This window comes from Aquila chrysaetos, chromosome 24, assembly GCF_900496995.4.
Source record: "Aquila chrysaetos chrysaetos chromosome 24, bAquChr1.4, whole genome shotgun sequence".
Lineage (NCBI taxonomy): Eukaryota > Metazoa > Chordata > Aves > Accipitriformes > Accipitridae > Aquila > Aquila chrysaetos.
The window spans coordinates 18,350,329-18,372,441 of record NC_044027.1 but is presented as its reverse complement, the minus strand read 5'-3'; the positions used below and the strand labels follow the sequence as shown (position 1 = coordinate 18,372,441).

General features: G+C 41.1%; 1 protein-coding gene across 7 annotated transcripts in view; it reads right to left on the bottom strand.

Moving 5' to 3' along the window:
- The window catches only part of LOC115334876 (DAB2 interacting protein), a 211,742-nt gene that overhangs the window by 132,805 nt on the left and 56,824 nt on the right, over positions 1-22,113 (bottom strand). For 5 of the 7 annotated variants that reach the window (XR_003921283.2, XM_029999645.2, XM_029999647.2 and 2 more), the window contains exon 2: positions 11,819-11,922. Coding sequence is in view for 6 of the 7 variants with exons in the window: in XM_029999645.2 (XP_029855505.1) it covers positions 11,819-11,922 (104 nt within the window). In the remaining variant the exon portion in view is untranslated. Of the gene's footprint in view, positions 1-11,818; positions 11,923-17,914; positions 17,930-18,250; positions 18,266-22,113 lie in introns of those variants that run through there. The other 2 variants (XM_029999648.2, XM_041119742.1) reach the window with 2 other exon arrangements.

Sequence of the window (22,113 nt, the reverse complement as noted above, 5' to 3'; positions counted from 1 at the left end):
CTACTTGAAATTATACCACAAAAAAAATCAAGAACTTTAGGTCATTTTATAAATCTGTAAGATAGTCCTCAAAATCTCAAAGTCCCCTCCTAATTAAAATAGAAACCGGAGGCTAGAAATACACACATTTCCATCTAGAGACTGGTAGTGAGGTCTCTACCTGCCCTCTCTATGCAAAATAAAAATTAAAAGGACCCAACAGTTCTTCCTTTTCAGATGAAACCACAACTATTCAATCATCAATTTAAATTGAAATGAAAAACAATGCAAGACTACTCCCTGCTATTTTTGTCCACCTCTACTCCTTTCCTTTTCCTCCTGAGTTTGTACCTTGTGTCTGATCTTTGGGTTAAGGTGGTGAAGAATGTGATGTGAGGTAGCAATAAACTACACAGCTGACAATTATGTTTCCTAGGACACTCAAATTGAAAGTTTGCCAAAGATATGAAGTGAAAAGAATACCCTTCGAGAATTGGAGGCAAAAATTAAGTTCATTGCTGTTTTATCCCTCAAAATAATAAGACAGACATTGTAAGTGGCAGATCCTGTTTTGGGATCTTAGCAGTGATTATTTCTTGCTTAATTATTAGCAGTGGATTTACTATCTTTAAAGCAGAATTTTGTCACCCAGCAGGAAATTTCAATTCTATCAGGCAGATTTAAGTCTCATTCATTTATTCCTTAACAGTTTTTGACTCACTTGCTAATTATCAAGGAAGGCTTCATTCAAAGTAGGTCTGAAGCCAGGAGGCAGGCATGGCCTGCATGCTGTCCCTTAGAGCCAGCTGCCATACCAGTTGTGCAACTTTCTGAGTGCCTTGTTTCCTATGAAGGTATCCTCCTCTACCTCCTAATATTAGCAAAACTTGAATTACTATTTGTACTATTTGTACAAAACACCGAGCAAGGTATACTGATGCGTTTTTGACCCTGTTCTTCTGAAAGGTGATTGCAGTGCTCAGAATCTAATGGATATAGGGATATGGGGGAGCATTACTTGGACATGCTGAGTTCCCATCTTGTTCCATATCACATCCCCATTTCCCAAGTACGTCTAAAGACATGGTCATCTCTGTTCTCAGTATTAAAGTAGATAATCAACTGCTAAGATGAGCATAGAAATAAAACTAATCCTAGATTCTACCCACTCCTGCAACATCTGCATAGAACAGATGAACACAGACCGGGGCTCCACCTTTCCTTATACTGCCTGCATGCCTTGGAACAGCGGGATGCAGAGGTCACTGCGCAGCTCGAGCAGAAAGTCTCCTGGTCATGGCAAGGAGGCAGAGTCATGGCGCAGCCCCTCAGGACTCCCAGCTGCTCTCTGAACATGACACGAGTCAACACAGCTCTGCACGTCATAGCCTGGAACACACACTTGGGCAAATCTCCCACCCGTTCCACAGAAGGCATGGGAACCGATCATTGACTATAATCAGGCCAGGCTGTCACATCATGGGAAATATGTGGATATGATCTTGCAAGTGGCAGGGACGACGGGAGGAGACAAGGGCAGGCAGAGGCAGGTTATGCTGATCACTGTGAATCCCATTCTGCAGAACAGTGTACATAACTACACAGAGCGATTTAGGAAATAAAGACATGATTAGTTCTGGAGCTAATTTCCTTGGTGCTTTGAAGAATGATGCAGGTGAGATATGATCCACGGTAATTATGGAGAAAGGTAAAGACACGAAAGTTGCTGGCAGAGCGCCAGGCCCAGGAATACCAGAATACCTCAAGAAAGGCATTATAGCTTGTACCGTCTCTCTCTCAAATTATCCTTGATGCCTGAGCCATGACTATCACTGTTCACTAGGAAAAAGAAGAGGGTGGGGAAGACAAATACAGTCTACTCCTTATCAGAGTGCAGTGCTGAGGAAAAGCGACAGTATGGAGGAGAAAGTTAATCTTGTTTCCATGGTAACTAAAGTTTGAAAAAAGTATACAGAAATCAATGTCATCTTAACATGTATGTTTACATACAGACCCACAGTAATAAAAAGTTATTCAACTGCAAGTATCATGAGACCATGTAATCACCATGAGACCATCCGAATCAGATCTGCTGTTTCAAGTAGCTGTGCTTGGCTTGGAACAACAGTGTCACCACCTGGAGAAACATTCTCACATTAGGCAGCACCAGGTTGGGATTTGGATGGGAAGAAGAAACCTCCAAAACAACTTCCAAATGATCTAACTTAGCAGCCCTACTCAACAGAAAGTGCCATAAGCTCTTCCACGCCTGTTGAAGTCAGACACTTCCACAGGGGTCAACAACACAGACAAGATCACTTCCAACTGGGATGGAGCATCTCTTACATGATTTCCTGTCACAGCACCCTCAGATCTTACCAAAGTATGTAGATGACATGTGAACCATCTATCACAATGAAAGTCCAAGAAATTATGGCTCAAAATATGGCATAGTTATGGCTATTAAAGAGAAGTGTTTAGTCTAAGTAAGTGAGAAAAAAATATGTCTCAGAAATTAAGTTAAAACTTGGAAGAAATTTATTGATAAACATTCAGTGTTAACTGTGGCAATGACACCCATTTGTATTAATTCCACTGCAATGAATTTAATATCTAAGTTAGTACCTAATATCCATGAGCTAAAGCAATACAAATTCCAAAAAGGAAAAAGTTCAGAGATGAAGGTCCTGATTAAATGGACACTCATGTTCTATTGGAGCTCTCTAAGAGATTCAAATAATACCTTACACTTTTTGACTTGTTTTCTGAAAGCATAATATCAGTGCTATTGGAAGCGGGAGAACAGAATGTGTTTATTATCCTACCTTTTATATCTGCAGTACAATTCTTTATCTGTGACCCAAAAACAAATTAAAGGGACACTGTCAAGTTGTATATTTTAATGGTTGTCTTTTCTCTGTGCTACCAGCAATCTGAGATTTTTTTTGGTGCCTAGAGGTTTAAACAATTTAAAGCTTTTGTTTGTTTACTTTTTGCCTTTCATCCACTTCACAGAAATGAAAATAGTCAGATTCATTTGTCTCCCTACAGCCTATCAATTAGTACAGGGTGTTTGCACTTGGACTTCCAGGGAACAGCTTGAAATACTACGAAATTTTTTCTTGTAGTAGTTTTGAAATGAGCAAGAGGTAGCCATTTCTGTTCAAATCATACTTTGGAAATGGAAGACTCTAAAGAACTGATATGAATCCAAGTATGTTGCTGAAAAAATCCAGTGAGAGTTTGAGATTGTTTGTCTGTCTTTGGGGGGGGGGGGGGGATTCAAACAATTGCAACAGATAAAAATACAACAGAGCACCTGAGCATGTATTAAATTGTGAAACTGACACAAAAAATGCCAAACACGTATTAGAGAGTAAAGGCCAGTCATTGGACAGTTTTAATCATTTTCACCATTTTAAATGATGCCTTGAGTTGATTTTGTTTCTTGTCAGATGACCAGCAGCAATACTATGCAGTCCCAAGTCTTTTATACAGATTATAAAAGATGGGGAAAGTCATATAATCTTTCTGTGCCTCAGTTTCCCCATTTATTTTAAGGCATTATGATAAATTGCAACCCCACAGTGACTGCAAGCTTGAATTCATTCAGATTGGCAGAACACTTTAACAGCCTCAGATGAAAGGTGCTACAGAAGTGCCAAGTACTATCACTGTAATTATCATTCAATATACACTGATCAAAAGAATGAAATATGAATTAGCATTTCCTATTAGCCCTACTTACAGCCTAAATTTTAAATATTCCTCCCATGGGCCCTCTCAATGAAAACATACAGGAACTGTTGGTATTTCTCATATGGCTACAACACTGCTTCTACAGGAGTGGAGGAATGGAGAGATCTAAAGAGAAGAGTCAAAAAATCATGAGAACAGCACAGGTTTCCCCCACAAAAGCTTGCTCAGGCTTTCCAGGAAGACAGAGCTTGGAGCTGCTTTCTCACTCTCACTTCTTCCCTGTCTCCAGTCTCTTTCCTGGCACAAGGATGTGATCTTCTGTCACAGCCCCAAGGATGTTCTGCTGTTGGCCTCCTTTGGACCCTGAACAATGCTCCTCTGAAAGCCACTGGGATTCACATACCCCAAAGGAGTGGGTCCGGCTGTCCTCAAAGGATGAGAAAGTGTAAACATTTGGAATAGCTAAATGAAATCAATGGAACTGTGCTAATTTACACCAACTGCAGAGTCAGACAACTTGGTGAAATGTTTGTTTTCCCCTTTGTCACCTGGGAACTACACAGTATTTGATTTTATTTTCCCTAGATATATAAGCTGCCCTGTTAATCCACTGCCCGCGCCTAACATAGGAAGCAAAAATGTAAATTTCTCCCCTAGTCTGAATATGTTTCAGTGGTAGTTGGGGCACAGCAATTTAGTGATTCACGGCCATTTCCCTCTTGGTGGAAGCTGCCATCACTGCAGATTAAATAAGACGGTCTGACTGAGTGCTGTGTGGATCCTTACCCTTAAGGAGTTGACCAAGCTGCATTAATTCTTCTTATACAAAGCACCTAGCAGATGCTAATAATACCAGGTCATCTTCCATCCCCTCCTTACCGCCACATACCAGAGCCAGCCTTGTTGCTGTCTGTACAGACCCTGTGGAACACAGGGCTTTGCTGCCCAACCATGCCAGTTTGATAGCAATCAAAAGCAGTCCAAAACCATGCTCCACCCCACAAAAACTAAAACAGGATTACTAATACTTTTAAAGAAAAGTGGCCTCAGTGTATGAATTAAGCTGTTGATGAGCCCTTATGCCTCTTCCTTTCTGTAAAACTGTCCTTTAGACAGCTGCAGGCTCTGAAAAAGAGACCTCCCTGGAACATATTCAGTTCAAAAAGGAAAAAAAATCCATACCCTGCCTTGCTGAGTCCTTTTCAGTGAAGCAGGTCATAGCACCATGTCTTTTATCCTGTCATTCCTGTCTCCTGCTTGATGCACGTAATAAATCCACAGTGGTTTGGACTGCAGCTCTGTGCTGAAATCTGACAATCCCACATATCTTTAACCATGTTGTCTTCCAGTACTCCCCCAACTGGAAACTCCAAGTTTACTTAGAAAATTTTCAATATAGAAGGTCAGACTCATAGTTAAGCATATTATATTCACAATCAGTTTCATTTTCCAATTCCTGTGCTAGGTAGCACTGAGTATGGAAAAAGATTCCCTTTTTTAAAACAAAATCTTTCATGCCTTAACTAGAATTTATCCTACATCTCATAAAGTACATGCAAAACCTGAAGAGCAAAAATACCCAGAGATTTACGTTAACAGCTGACTTTTAGAGAAATAAGACAGAGGGCTCTAATTTTAATAACAAGCAATTTGAAATTTGACAACATGGCATGCTGGCCGAGAAAGTAAGAAAGCCAGGCATGTCTGACCTGGGAACAATGACTTGGGAGTCCAGAAAACCACTTACTCATTTTCACACGACAGCATCAAGTTTGAGAAGAATATTTCATTCTCTTGAAACTGAGGGAGGATTTCAGAGAAGTAATTAGGAATAGCTTAGCTAGTGGCTAACACCAGGACTGGGAATTAGAAATTAAGAAATTCAGCTCAGTACATATTTCCTGGCTTTGTTGCAGGATCAAATTTAAGTTAGTTAACTTTTTCCTACCTCAGTTTTCCCAGCTGTAAAATGAGGGTGCTAGTAAGTAGCCACCTTTGTAGAGAGCCTGGAAATCCATCAACAAAAGATGCTGTAAGAGTACAAAGTCTGCATGCTGTTGTTGTACCTGACAAAAAGAATCTGACGGTCAGGTTAGCACGCCTAATTTTTGCAAAACAGTACCAGTGAGACTAGAAATAACTGCAAATGCTCAAAATTACCTCGGGTTTTTTCCAATCCCTAAAACACTCAGAAACCCAAAGCTTCCAAGCATGTCCTGTTACAGAAGTGGTGACTGAATTGACAGATACATTCTCAAAGTAATTTACATATTTCTTGCTGCCACTAACACTGGTTATCCAAATTCAATTGCAGTTGACAGTTTAATGATAATAGCTTTCTGTTTATATATCATGTGGTAATGTTCCTATTCTCCTCAAATTCAGTCCCCGTAAAAGGGGTACTTTAATGTATGCAGCCACAGACCAAAATGATAGTAATTTTCCCTTCTAGTTGGAATGGTTTAGTAAACAATTACATTTCAATTAAAGACGGGGTGATCATACCGAGGGAAGCACCACTCAGCTCTTCACATAATACAGGAAGATAAATTCTCCAAAGTCAAACTATTATAATATAATTTACCTGACTGCTTTTGAAAAAAAAAAAAACACAAATAAAATAAAATGGAAAATAGTGTATATTATGCACAGGCAAAAACTTGGGAAAAAATCCTTCAATATATTGTCCACAGCAGCTTGAACTAGGATCCCATTATTTCAGATTATGTTCAGTGAAGAGGAATGGTAGAACAGTTACTCACTTTCATCTCTCCAGGAGTTTGCATTTACTGATATGCCATTAGTATTTAACACTTCATTTATCAAGGATTAAAAACAGGATAGATGGAGGAATGCCATAAGAGTAGCTTATAAAGTAACACTGTAAATTCAGCTGTGTATGCAACCCAAACAGGCAGACAAACTGCTGGAAAACAAGTTAACATTACAAGCAGAAGAAGAACTAAAACCTAAAAAGATTTCATATTTCTTTGTGACTACAAATGCTTCATTATTAAAGGGCCTGAAAGGCAGAGCAATGACAAATGAACCACAAAGGACAGCTTCTGCTCCAAGACATCACACTCAAAGTGCAGAACAACAGACAACAGCAGACAATGAAGGAACATGAGAAAGCGAGGAGACGATACTCATCCTCATGACTGACACTGAGCTGGCCAGGAGTGTGTTTACACCACTGGGTTTGGCCTTTGAAGCTTCTCTGAGAATTGTTTCCCTTCCAATCCAATTTACACAATTCCATGGATGGACAGCCTGATCATGTAGCTTATAGCTGCAATGTGTTTTGGTTTGGCTTTGTTTTGTTGGGGTTTTTTTTGTAGCCAGTGTGGCTTCAACCAGAAGAAGCACAGAAGTGTTTTCTGAGATCCTGGAAAGCAAAGGATTGATACTAGAGTTGAGGATTAAAGGTCTGGATAGAAGAAAATACTGAACTCTATCTGGCATTTTGGGGTAAGAGAGAATAAACAGATGCTTCCTCAGACACAGCTCTGTAAGAAAGGCAGAGAGCCATTTTCAAACCGTTGTTTAAGAATATTCAGACTACACGTTATATTAATTCACTCTGTTTGGAATGAGGCTCCTTGCACAGTCAGTGAGGTAGACTAACAGCAAGAAATCATTCTGGTTTCTTGATCCAATCACTTAGTTCAACTCTTTTGCACAGGTTCTTTGGCAATTTGGACTTTCCCTTGGCCTGGGATATTTGCACAGAGAACTAAATAAATCAGGCTCTAACAAAAGCAGCCAATAGATGGCAGTACTCTAATGAGATGGGAGAGAAGTCATCACACAGCAAGTCTGGCAATCCCACCCTTGCTCATGATTTCCCTGCAAGGCGGGCAGAGCAAGAGGATTTAATTAAGTACCCAGCATAGTTTCTCATCTTCTGGTCCCTGTGTTTCATAAAATACAACACAAATTTCAGGTTTAACTCATCTCACCTCACACCTCAAGCTATCTGGATTCAATGCGGGGAGGCTGAATGCTTCTCTGTATTCTCCTAAAAGGTAAATGTCAGTCAACAGCAAGGCTTTACTCATCTCCCCTTGGGCACGGAGAAGAGTCCAGCATTTGCCCTTGGTTACATTGCTGTCTACAGCTCCTGAGCATTATCAGCTGCTGCCAATTACCCATTCTCAGTGGAGACAACTCTAGGTCACTACCTAAGAGGGCAACATTTTAACTGACATCTCATGCTAAGTCAAGACTTCTGTCTTTCTATCCTTAGATACTGACTTTTCTTGAAGCACTGTTAATTAGGTCTCTTCACTCAAGGGAAAGAATCATGACAAATAGGAAGGGTTCCAACAAGACCGTTTAAAGATGTCTCCTGCAAACATGTGTGTGAGGACAGTCAGTCTCTTCCATGAGTGTATCAGACATAATAAATTCATTAGGACCAGAATTTCCCTGCTTGTATTTTATACTGACATGCACGAAATCTACTGTTTCTAGGCACTGATGCAGCAGTCAGAAATATTTCTTCTAGTCCACACAAAGCACTGTATAGCTGGTGATGTGAAATACATTCCTGGTTTTCCAATTAGACAGACTAAAAACTGAATACTGAAGTTGGTGCTTAGAGCAGGTTCAGAATCAGGGACCTCAGATGAGCAGTCACTCGGATTAGAGACTCGATTTCATTAGACTGCATCAGATCATACAGAGCCCTGATAGCACAGAAGTTAAGTGAGGTGGGTTACATGGAAAATAATGATTTTACAACATGAAGTAACTAGGACTGGGGAAGATTTTTTCATGCTGAGGAAGCTCTATTAAAAATTTCTTTTTGTATAAGGAGCAAGAACAGCTAGTTCACATATTAAGATGTAGAAATCTTAAGACTTGATTTTCAAGGTTATATTCCGTAACTCAAAAAAACTAGCATGAGCCATTGTTTCCAAAGTTGCTACAAAAGCCATAATGCCCAATTAACTGTAACTTGCCTGGCAAACTTCTGTATGGGAAGGGAGCACTTCCACCCTAGTTTGCTTTAGTTTTCAAATGAAAGGAAGCAACTGGGAGGGCAACACTGTCAAAATAGCTGAATGCAATGGCTCCTGAGCTTACTTGTCCCTTGGAGACAAAACAGCAGAAGGATGGAGATGTCAGGGAAGAACAATCAGCTGTAAAATATGAAAAGCTTACAACATCGAAACCTACAGCAGCAGGCTCAAAAGCAATAATCGCATTACCACTAAACTAAAGCACTAATTACTATTCCCAGTGGCTGGAGTGGACTGACTGCTAATGTTCCTCTGGTTAATGAAGGAAGGTGAGGGAGAATATATTTCTTAAGTCAGACATCTGCTGAAATCTGGGAAGCCATAAAAACTGTATGTAATGAAGCCATTCATATTAATGGCAATAACATTCGGAGGGCTGAGCAGGAACAGAAATGAGATGATAGTGGATTGTAACTCAGAGAAGACAAATACTGTGTATTATCCATCTGATGACTGCCCTTATTTAATCCATACTGAATAACACAGCCAGTCAAAGGAAGCAACCACATCCCACATAGGCTGTTTCACTAACAACAGCTAACCTGCTTAAAGATAGGAATAACTTCTCTAGAAACCTGAAGCAGGATATATGCCATTGGAAAAGGAATAAACAGCATTTTATTTTCACTGACTACAAGTACACTAAGAAAAATACTCACAAATCGTCTGTCTTGCGAAGAAACCAGGTTTTCCCATAATTTTTGCCATTTTAATCAATAACTAGTCTATTGTTTAAGGTTCAAAGATACTCATTTACTGAGATAGATTCTGATAAATGAAAGGCACAAAGCAAAAGCATGCCTATTCAGTTAGCCTCGCTGTGTTTCTGTCTGCCATGCTCAGAGTTTTAGAGCGTTTGTAACTGATAATCAATTCAGATAGAGGGTATATAGCTTGTGGAACAAGGGGGTTAGAGAAAAAAATTAGTTTCCCTCTTGGCATTGAAACAAGATGCACCTTGCTTAGCAAAAACGTGATACCACAAGACGAATCAGACCAAAAGACGATCCCTCTCTGTTTTGACCTGTTAGAACAGGGAGCTCTTAGCAGAGTAACTTTCATCAACTCCAGAAAAAGAAAACCAAACATGCCCCTACAGTAAATGCTTAAAGACATCTCATATTCCATTGTTTTTCTCTTTGTCTTCATTATTTGCCACACTCCTTCAAAACAGAACTCATCTCCTGCCATCCACTCACCGTTTTCATCACTTCTGCCCATTTCATTTAGCGAATAGGGCAGTACCAAAAAACAGACTCTCATATATTCAGCATGTGTTTGTGTATCATGGCTACAGGATATAGCTCCACAGAGAATGTTATGCATTCACAAATTTAGAATTTATAGAACTAAAATAAACTACTTAGACAAACTGCTATCAATGATTCATTCATCAGTGCAAATGTTCTCAGGTGAACTGGGTGTGCTCAGATTTTTTTTAGATTGCACCATTGTGTTTCCTTTGAAATTCTGGTTCTACCTATCTAGGTTTGTTATGAAGCAGATGAGCCTGTAAAGTAGGTGTGGCCTGCAGAGAAAAACCTATAAACTTATATCAAGCACACCAGCTCCAAGACCATTTGCCTCTTCTCTGAATAAAAATACCTGTGTGCAAACTTCTTATCCACATATAGCAGACGTTTTCCTCTTGAAAATATAACCTTCTGATTGCCTTGGCTATTGCTCATACTGGGTATATCCATCTCCAGTTGTGTATACTTTATGCTTGTACTTATTTTTTTTAAATCTCTAAATAGATTTCTCTCTCACTATCACTGCAGGTTACCCTAAATTTACCCAAAAGACCTTAGTAACTTCAGCTGATTACAAAGCTCCAGCCTCCCAAGACTATTGCATTAAGTATACATGTATCCAAGCTGGTGATACATTAGAAAAAAAACCCAAAACCAGCTACTCTCAGCTGCATGTTTATTGCCCACTTTCAAAAAAATACTTATTTTGATCACACCATTGTGCTTTTATTTGTCAGTGGAGCGTACTCTTACATTAAATACTTGGATTTGATATCATTCCTTAGATAACAAAATCCTTCTGGTAAAAATTACTGTGATCCACTCTAGAAGTCTATCTAATATGTGCAGGATGTTAGAGAGATGACTTATATCAGCGGGGAGGCAGGGATAAATACCCCTGTGCACATTCCAACTAAAGAAGAAACAAAGACTTTTAACTCACTCCAGAACTGATCTCCAAGGCATGACAGGGACTATCTTCTAAAGCTATGAGCCAGCCCAAACAGCTGACCTTGTAGGAGTGCAGAGAGGTTAGGGAGAGGGGAGTCCTGTGATTAGACTCATCACACTTCCTCATACTGCACTGAAACTGTTGGCAACTACCCTGTCGTCTGCAGCATCACAGAGCTGGGGCTCAGCACCGACAGATCTCTCAGTCGACCACTAGCTCTGACTTCTTTGGGTCTTTGGCTCCCTTCTGTAAAATGGACACAGTAGTGCCCTTCCCCATGGAGCAACGAGACACTGCTTGTGCTGTTTGATTTTGATATCACTGTTATTCATGTTAGTGGTGCTGCTCTGTTCCATTCCCAAATGACTTCTCATTCTTTACATACTGCTACCACAACAAAACAGTGTTATTAGCAGAGCATCTCAAAGCAAAAGGATTGAAGAAATGGAAAACAGTGAATAGCTCCTCTAGGCTCCTGCTGGAGCTCCTCTAGGCTCTGTGGAATCACCAGCTTGGCAGGTTTCCTGTTAGTTAATGACAGGTTCTTCTACAAGAGATTTTCTGTCTGTAGGAGTATGAGGACGTAATGTACAGTTGCAGACTAGTAAATACATCTATGAATACACTGCACTGCCCTAGGATTCACCAGGAACGTCTCCCAGGTGAAACAACTTACCCAAACCTGCTCCATATTCATATTCAAACCTTGTTGCTCTACCAAGAAATATTTTAGAGTTGCTTGTTGCTAACAGTATTTAACAACACATTTACTTAAAAATAAGTAATCAACTACTTTCACATACACCACCTCTTCTCTCAGGATGAGCAAGTTCCTCTCCCTTCTGGCAAAACCCCGTAACGATCATTAAGATGCCATAACAATCATTAAGATGGGGAGAGACACTTACCGTGACCCGGAAGGGCGTTGTGGCAGCAGGCTCCATGGTGGGGTTCTTCTCAGTGACCCCGCTGGGCATGCTGCGCCTCTGCCCACACCTCTCTGGGGGGGACTCTGTGGATGGTACAGAAAACAAAGGACATTTACAAACACAGAAGCACAGGAACAGTCCAGGAACGTCAGCAGGCCGTGCAAAATGTGGCTTCTTCCTTTGAGATGCCCTTGCAAATGAGCCAACACAACCACCCCGCTCGTATTTCCCACAGCCGCCTAGAACAACGTTCAATCAGCAAGACTTTCACCTTCAACAATTAGCATTTTTTATACAACTGTAAGCTTCAGATAATGCCTGACAGGTTGGCATTATCGTTATTTCCAGTCTGCAGATGGGTAAACAGAAAATGTATTGAGCTGAGTGAGAATTATATGCAAAGTACAGATCCATGCACTTGTGGACTTGATACTCCTAAGGGAAACTGCTAATGGGGTTACAGGCACTGGATGCTTAAGTTCCCTCTCTAATTCCTCTAGCAATTTGCTTTGTAACTAGGAAAAAATTATTAAATCCTGCATTTGCTAAGGTATAAAATGTGGATAGGAATACTTGCCTCTTTCCCTGCTGGTGAGGAAGGGAGGGGGCTGAAAAGGTTAAATTAACAAATATGCCTAACACTGAGAAGATTTAGAAAGGTATTAGGTAAGGTCAGCAACAGCATTATGAGGTGGTGTTTCCTCAGCTCACAAACCCTCTCTGAAAGCACCACGGAGCTCATAAAAATAGACCTATTTCCAAGCTGCCATTCAATGGTGCTCAGACCTTGTAATAATCTTCCCTTCTCAAACCATTCCAGAATCCTTATTAGCCAAGCATTTCCATCACCCAAAAGGCAGAGCTGTGTCATCTCCATTCTGTTGATCAGGAAGTCTAGAAAATGGGCAAGGCCTGTGGTCATGATCATGTAGGCATTTAGTGATAAATTCAAGAAAAAAATTCAGGTGTCCGGACTACAGTGTTCTCAGGATTGGACACATGAGACAAGGGCAGAAGAATCCTCCTCCTCCTCGAACAGTGCTGCAGCTCTCCAGGAGGCGAGGAGGCTCCCTGCTTGAGGGGGGACTGCACAGTCTTCTGTATGAATCTACATGGGTCAGAGATCTGCGCATGGCTTTGCAGGTTAAGAAAATGTCTTTATATAGATCTCTACAGCAAGGCAAGAAGGTTACAAGTAACAGCTCAATCATGTTTATGAGCAGAGTTTAAGCCCATATAAAGTGTCAGGAGTATGAAACAAAGGACTGAGTAAATCTCCTGGTAGTGAGGAGTAGTTCATTTTCAAACACCAGTTACTTTGCTGCTCCTTTGAAAGTAAGCACATGGGATTCTTTTGAGCTGAGTGCTTCTTTTTTGCTTGTCCCTGCCCTGCAGTGCACTGACCACATCCAAGAGTGGGAACTCCACAGTTTTCACTCACAGCCAGACTTTTGGGGACATGAAGAATTTTTACATTCAAAATCAACCCAAAACTGTTTAAAAATTCTCAAAATAGGTACAAAAATTAAACAAATATCAGGTGGTATATAAATACATTGGTAAGGTGCAAGTTGGGGAAAGGCTTTTGTCAAAAACTGTCTTCTTGTGGCTTTTTTTTGCCACACACTAATACATATCAAAATATTGTCCACTGCCATCAAATCATGGTCTCCTGAATACAGAATAGGGTAAGCTTTGGAGAAGATGAATGAAACTCATACTTCTTATTCTCCCAGGCACCAGAATCTTCTCTACTCTTTTATTTATCCACATCCACTGGGTTGGACTTTTGTTAACTGAATTTCTCCCTTTCTGTAGGCTTCTTTTCCACAAATATTTTCTGTCCTTCATGTCACCTTATCAACAAACCCTTCTGATCTATAGAAATCCCTATAACTTTTGAAAGACAGTCTGGATATGTAACACTGAGTTAGTTACTAAAAAATATGAAATCCAAGCAAAGACAACAGCAAACCAACAATACTTTCAGAATGACACTGAAAAGCAGATTTTTCACACAGTTGTTTTTCTCTTTTTAAAAATTATGAGCATAAAAATAAATTTTAAAAATGGAGCTGAAATAAACATTGGGGGAACTCCTTCTAATACACAATTTCACAGGCAACAGGTGTGCCAATGAGTATTACATCATTGCTAGGATTCTTGGTTGGGAATGAGAGGTGGCCTGAAGAAGAATACCTGCTGCAAAGGGAAATTAAATGGTAGACTCTGCTAGAGGAAGGCTTCTACAAATTAGTATGCAAAGAAGTCTAAGGATGGAACAACCTATACTTCAGAATGTCTCAGACAACGATGTTCTCGTAACTAGTGTAACTTAGAGGTGGTTTGTTTGCCAATTCTCAGCCTCTGCAATTTGCTGCCATCAGGTCTTAGCAAGGAGCGTTGTCCCCTTAGCAAGGTTCTCCCCTTGCCAAAGACTGCAGTCACCCAGGATCTGTAAGAAACAACTACTACCTGCAATTCCACTCAACAATTCCTGAGATGTATCTTAAACTATTCCAGAAGGACAGATTGTGAGATTCCACCCATGGACTGGGTGAAGTGCCTGTTTAGCATCACCTTCCTTGGTTGCAAATCCCGCCCATAATTCCTCACCAGTGGCCACGTAACCTGTATGAGAGCCAGTCAGCCAAAATCAGCCAGTTCATTGCTTTCACAACTTCCAGACAAGCCTTCTAATGTCTTGGCCACTTTCTTTGCAGAATGCTGCACTTTGAATCTCAAGGAGACAACCAAGTCCTTTGGTGTCATCTCATTTCACACTGAGGATCCCACCCTGTTCCTCTGAACAGCAGCCTTCTTTTTTTGGACTGTCATAAAGAAACTACTTGATTACAGCATTTTGAAAGTGAGTTCAAGATGACAAGACAACTGAAGAAGCTGCTTTGCATTTTCTTAATGACCAGAAAAATAAACGTTGTTTAAAGCATTTCTCATAGACATGGTGGGAAAACAGGAACGATGGGATTACGTGAAAAGCAGCTGCAAGAAATGATTTCCCCCAGAGGCTGGCGGCACAGGCACCGAGCTGTGCTCCCCAGCCCCAACACACCTCTCGCCTTCAGCACAGAGGGAAAGTACTTGCTGTTCCATAGAGGTGTTACAGCACTGTTGACTTGCACCATAGTGGTTTGTCAGACCAAAGTGCACAATTGTCTCACTTTTGGTAATCTGTCAAACTGTTTCCTCTTTCAACCACACAGGTCAGACCTCTTCAGAGAAAGGGAGAGTGTGTTATGAGCTGGGGCTGATTAATATCTGGGTCTGATTGCTCCGAACTGTACTCTTAAATTCTTACTTCATCATTAAAATATATCCAAGGCAGGGCCAGCAAAACACATCGGTTTGACCCAGACCAAAATACAGAGATGGTTTAGGACTTAAAGCTTCCTATTATTCTTAAGCTTATGGTTCATAAAGTGTTTGGAGTCAAATCTCCATTCTAGCTTAGTTTAAGCAGTGTGGGTATCACTGGAGAGGGGAGGCTTTCCAGGAGAGATACATTACAAAACTCTTTATAAGAAACCAGAAATAACGAGAAAGAGGGTTGGGTGTGGGTGTTTGGGGTGGGGGTGGGGGTGAGCTGTTTGTTTTAAAGGGAAGTAAAAATAGCTTACAGGTAAATTAGTAACTCCTAACTACCAGGCATGTACAGCAGAACAGTTTTACATAGCGAACAGTATGAATACATAAAGGTTTGAACTGCCCTTTTTATTTCTTCAGGGTTAGAGGAAAAGTCTTAAGCCGGGTTACTCTGCCTAGAGACTGGCATTTGCGATGTCTGCTAAAGCAAGCCCACAGTAACACCAAGGCAGCCAGACACCACATAAAAGGTCGCTGTAAGGCAATAATAAAAACTCTCTCCATAGCCACTAGAGGCTGAAAAAGAAATGTCTTAATTTACAGCAGAAGATATTTAGATTAGCCATTGGAAAAAGTCTTCTCTTAACACAGACAGTAAATGTATGTTCAAGCCTATCTTAAACCTCTCCGTGGCCTGTCAGGCAAGGTTCAGGTACAATGAGCTTCCTTCCCTCCCTTCTCCTGGGGCAGACGGATACCAGATGATCTCCCGAAATCCCTTCCAGCCTTATTTTCTGTGATTTCTGACAAATTTGCCCACTTATGCATAAGACAAGCAAGTTACAAGAGATCAGATTCAGTATCTGACTTCAGCCTTTTCTTCACAACCTCTAACGCATCTCCCTCCTCTCCCGAACTTCCACTCCATTTCTAGCTGGGCAGACTCTATGGCAGTTCTGTTACACCTCTCAATAGCACAAAGAGTCCAGGGTCCTCCACTGACCTCTGTTACAGACCCACAGTGTGACCCTTGGACATTTTAATGCTTCTCATCAGATTCACAATTGATAAAAACCTTGAAAATCCCATGGGAACACTGCAAGGTTTCATTAATTAATGTCTGCCATCCACTTTGTATCCCAGGATAAAGCATTCCAGAATGAGGAACAGTATTACTGCAGGCACCTAACCACAGAATGACATTTCCAGAAGCACTTAGTATTATGAGATAACATCCTCACTAGACAGTGAATTTCTCTGTTAGCTTAACACTATCCCTTAGCTCATAGAAATTCCAGGATTATACCTTCATTTGTCCATTTATTTGCTCTACATCAGATTTGATCTGAGGACTTAGACACACAGTATCTCAGGACACTATTTGCTCTCCCAAAGTCCTCAACTTGTTATGAACTTAAAACCTCCAAATCTTTCTTTTATGACACAGAGGCTTGAAAATCACTGAAGTAACAGTCTATTAAATGAGGATTATAGTGCAGGCATACTGGATCTGAAAATGGATTCCTTGGGTGTAGTGAGGAAAGCCACATTACCCAGCAGCAGATATGCCACTCGGCAGAAACGGATGCCCACAGAAAGCGATTGCTTTCTGATTCTCCGCAATTTCCACCAGCCCACAATGCAATACCCAAATAAAGGACGGGATATATACAGATGAGCAATATGAAGCTGTCTAATTACTGTTGGACAACTGTATCAGGCAGCCCCACCTAAGTATATTACCTGGCCCTTTAGAAGCTCTCAAAAATCTCAAAATTGGACTGGAAAAGGTTCATAAGTCACTCTGAGGAGGACTGTGGCCATTCTGATGGAAATTCCTCATCTAATTTTCTCCTCATTGTTGACAGAATTTTTCCTGTACTTTTCTAAGCTTGCCCAATGATAACTGGCCATTTCTACTCAACACTGTTTTACTTTCACCCTGCGTGTTGTCGAACCGTGCTGCTGTGGTCCCTCCCAATTATTTTTCAGGAACATGTACTTAATCTCCCCATAAGCAGCACTGTTCAATGTCTGCCACAGTCTGACGCTGGGCTGGGGCACATTCACCTTACACAATCACAGAAGCAAGAAGAAACAAACAAAGGTGCTTCCTGCTGTTCCAAATATTTAGAGAAGGCTGCAATGTTTTGGGTTTTCCCCAATGCAGGATAAGATCTTCAAAGAGAAACTTCCTTGACATTATCAAACCCCTGAAACCTCTCCTGGGTTATCATACATAGCTGGGTCCAAAATGCTGCTTGGTGTGTATTGCACCAGGATTTTTTTTAAACTGCCGGGGTTGAAAGTATCCCACTGAGTTCACTGCCAACAGGACACATAGCACTGTAAACACTGCACATTAATTTAGGACCTAGGGCTTATGAATATTTCTGAAACTGTTTCTGTACAGTAATAAACACATTTGATTTGTTAACTAATTCAAGGCATTTGAATTGCCAGAATAATTAAGCCTTACTACACTCTTCCATGCCTGTTCTTCATGCTGCAGAATAGTTACAGAGCAGCGTAGCAGCCCCCCCCAAGGCTTCCAGGACATCAGCAGAACAGACTGTGAGGAACTCCTGGCACCCAAGCTCTTGTTTAACCCACTCAACATCACTGCCTTCTTTGTTGCAACTTCTCAGACACTGCCACAGAGCAGGTCATTATGTGTAACAAACACATGAACAAATATTAATACTGTTTACTTTTCACTTAGCAAGTGAGATGTTTTTACATTTGCATTACCTGCTCTTGTGAATCACAGCTAGTCCAAGAGATCATCAGGATTATGCTCTCATTCGTGGGAATGAAATACATTAACTCCTGTTTGTTCATCTCTCTTCACGCTCTCCCCCTCTCCTTATCTCCTCTCACACACAATTCCAGGGATCAGCCAGTGGAAGACACAGTATGAACAAAAGCAAAGAGAACCAGCTGGAAGGAATAACTAACAAGCAGGCACTTCCCAGCAAGTTGATTTTCTGATATGAAACTGTTCCAACTCCAAACAAGAAAGGGAGGTACAAATCTGAACGATCGTCAGAGAAGGTAGCAATCAGAAAACGTCTCCCTCAAACTCACCAAAAGGAAGCCGTGCTTGTCAGCAACGCACATGCCATGGCACTCCGAACAAGCCAGGAATAAGAGGAGAAGTAGAGATGATGACTTCATCAGAGGCAGCAAGAAAGAGAAGTATGACTGGAATGCCAGGCAAGCCAGCAGCGCTGGGGAGACACGGCAGGAGGCCAGGTTCCTGCACCGTACCGCAGTGACGTGCTTTAAGGAAAGGAGACTTTAGAGGACAATAAAACTTCACCAGATCGTCTGGAGGTAATGCAGAAAGCTAAGAGTTCGTCAGAACCAAAAGCTGGTGGAAAAGGTCCTACAGGCAGCCCCGGGAGAGGTCAGACTGGCTCCCGACCTTCGGCAGTGATCCGCCAATGGAGGTGTGCTCCTCCCGGTCCTGCCCCATTGGTTTAGTGCTTGACATCTCCAGGGTGCCCCAGAGAGCTTACCAGGGTGGAGTTTCTGTGAAACCAGAGGGAACAGGAATTACCGGTCTCCTGCTCATACAATTACACTCTGTGAATTAATTTTATTGCTTAATGAATTTAGGTGTTATTCTTCTAATTTCTGCATTATCTAATAACTCCTTACTACAAACCCAACAGAGGAGAGGAGGAGGCACATAGTGACAGAAGTGATTTATTTAACACGGCTCACAGTAGCATGTATGAATTAAAAACAATCCCTGGAGACGAGATATTTGTAGTGCCTGTGTGATTCCGAATACTCAAGAGAGGCTGCAGAAAAACCTACATTTCAGATAGCTTTAGGTGGCCACATGAGTCCAGGAAGAAAGATGGCTCTTTAATCTGAATCCAAAGGGGTATTTAGAAGCTGCTGTTAGAATAGGGGCACTTTTTATAAGTGGAACATTACCCCGGGAATAAACAACAACAGAAAATAATAACTACTGAGTTGAGCCAACTTTACCCTTCACAAGGCATGAATAACTTTGAATGGGAAGCAGAGATGCAAAAATGTCTGATTTCCAGTGGACAAAGGTCAGTTACGAACCACTGAAAGGTTATGAATGCCCTTGCTAACACTCTCTTCCTGCTCCCATCAGCTGGACTAGAAATACAGCTGCAAGGCCAGTTTCATTGTTCAATTACCCGGAGAACTATTTATTGGAACCTATCGCCCAATGCCCTGCTGATCCCTCAGTGAATTCCAGTTGATCCCTTACAGCAATATTATAACCATTATGCCACGCAAAATTAATTAAAAGTCAAACCTTTATTAGGCAATAAAATTGACTTTTAACTAAAAATGGTCGTGAAGCAAAAGTTTAGGGCAGGTAATGCTGCCCTCTGAAAAATCAGACTCATCTAAAACCAAAGCTAATGAACACTCAGAGTGGGTATTCTCTAGGCTAATGAAAGCTTGTGTCACCACCACTTTTTATGTTAGAATAAAATTATTTCTTTTTGCATCTAGAATCTCTAGCCTAAATACACTTCTGCAATCCCACTGGCTGTACCCACAACTCTTCTACATCAGAATCAGTGATTTACACCCTGCTCATTTAATGCTCTAAGCAGAAATAGTTTCCCATTTTCTCATGCTCTCACTACCTTCTCAGACAATTAGGGATACTGTTTACAGAACTATAGCTTGTAAAAAAACCCCTCACTTATCTAACCATTTACATACAAAACAAAAAAATAAACTGGAATCATTACTTGACTTTTGTGCTACACTCTGGCACAAAATATTTAGAATTAAACAATTAGAGGCTGGTTGTATGCCTATAGCTAACGCTATCCACAGTGACTACACCAAACAGATCTAGCTTCTTACCATTACCTTTGTTTCCCTCACAGATGACTTAAGTGTTACAAACCCCACTATATTCAGCTTAGCAGGGGGAATGGCATCTCTGACTCAACTGCGTCCCTGCCTGAAAGCATAAAAAGGCACCTGAAGCACCACTCAGAGCCATACAATCCTCTGCAGCTACAAGAATGGTGGCTGGGACAGCTGTGTGAACTGAAGAGCCTTATTAGAACTGGCTGGAAAACAAAAAAACAATTCAACTCACAGAAAACATCAGACCACACTGCTTCCCACCAGCTAAAAAGTATGACCATCTTCTCTCAAAGTGGGACTAAGATCTTCTGGAAGAAGAGCTTTTTCTTTGTTAAATAATGATTTGAAGTGACACTGACCTTTGCCATAGCACGCTGTGCACTTTAATGGATCTCATATCATCTCGGTGTCAGGTTCCCAGATATCGTGTACTGTGTAGTATTTAATATTCCTCATACTGCTCCTGAGCAAGCACTATTAATGGCTCTTGAATCTAGTACTGAAAAAAGCTGTGCTACTTTTCTGTGTACTTGATATGTATCTATTCCTCTCTTTTCTCTAGTATTACCCAGTAAGAGAACTCTTTTCCCAGCAGCATACTGAGGTGCTTTTTGATGCATGCAAGCAGAAAAGGGACTTACTGCCCTTTTCTCGTGTCTTTCTGTGGGCTTTGGCTGCCTAGTGTTGCAGCCTCTTCTCTCCTGGAAAGCTCAGTTAGGCCTTCCAGCAATCAAAGCTGGAATAAACTGTGTTTCTGTTATCACCCAGCAGTGGGGTAAATGGAGTGTTGCTCTGATATAGCAGAAATCCAGCTGCCTCACTAGAGGGAGCTGAAGCCCCTTCCCTGGCCAACCTAACCCAGAGCACTGACCGAGCAAGAGGACAAAGGAGATCCGCGCTGCCTGGAAGAAATCTGCTTCTGACACGGACAGCAGGGGTGTGGGATTTCTCTCTGGTGTTGTCTATCTGCTTGTTTAGCTGACGTTCAGTATCGCTGATAGTTAGGAGGACTTTCCCTGTTCTTCTGTACGCTGCCCTGTACCTCTTAGTGCTGCGGAGGGCCATTCTGCGCACAGCCAGCCAGCCAACACCTCTCCTCTGGCCAGTTCACATCCCCACTGCAGATGCCGGCCCTGTCCATGTACTACTGCCTTCCTTCTTGTAGATTAGTGATAGGTATCTAAGGCAAATTCTGCCCTCATAGAAACTGATGAGGAATATATTCTCTACCTGAGGAGACAGATTAGTCGTATTTGTCAAGAAAAAAATACTCCCAGAGGGCAAAAAAGAAAGAAGAAAATAGCACAAATGGGAAAGGAAAGCTCAGATAATTCTCAACGTGAGGAGTCTGAAAATATACATGCTAACTTCTCTGTACTACAAAACTGAAAAAGCAGATCCATGTCCAAAAGAAAGACATAGCTGCAGGTCCCCAGACCTGGTGCCAGGGTGATGACAGGGAGAGACTATAAGGCATCCAGAAAATTGAAACCCTTTCTAAAAATAAATAGCAAATCATGCTGATTGAGCAGCCTTTATTACAAACTCCATTTTACTGTCTGGTATTTTTTAATTAGATATTTATATATATATATTTGGTATTTTTATTCTTTATTTATCAGTCTCTGAAATAAAATATGTATGATATTTATCTTTCTTTGGTATGATGTCTAGAGAACAAATTCATCTTTTGCTAACGGCATATCATTAGGAGCCTTTTCTCCAGGGTAAAATTGAAATCAAGCACAGACTTAAAAAATACATCAGAAAAAGATGAAATTCTAGCCTGGTTGGGGACCAGATTGTGGAGACTGCTAATACCCTGGTTAAACTGGAAAGGATGATAAAGTGAAGTAGAACATAAGCTTCCTCCTATGTGATGATAAAGACAAGCAACATGGAGTCTGGAGAACAAGAAGTCAGCTCTGGGGAGGTTTAAATTAGGCTCATCCATCATGCTTAACATTTCTGCAAAGATTCAACACTGTTACCGTGCTGCTTTCTTGCAGCACTTCATCAGCATGGCTGCCTATTCACAGAGGCAATCTAAGGCAATAGAGAAACTTCTA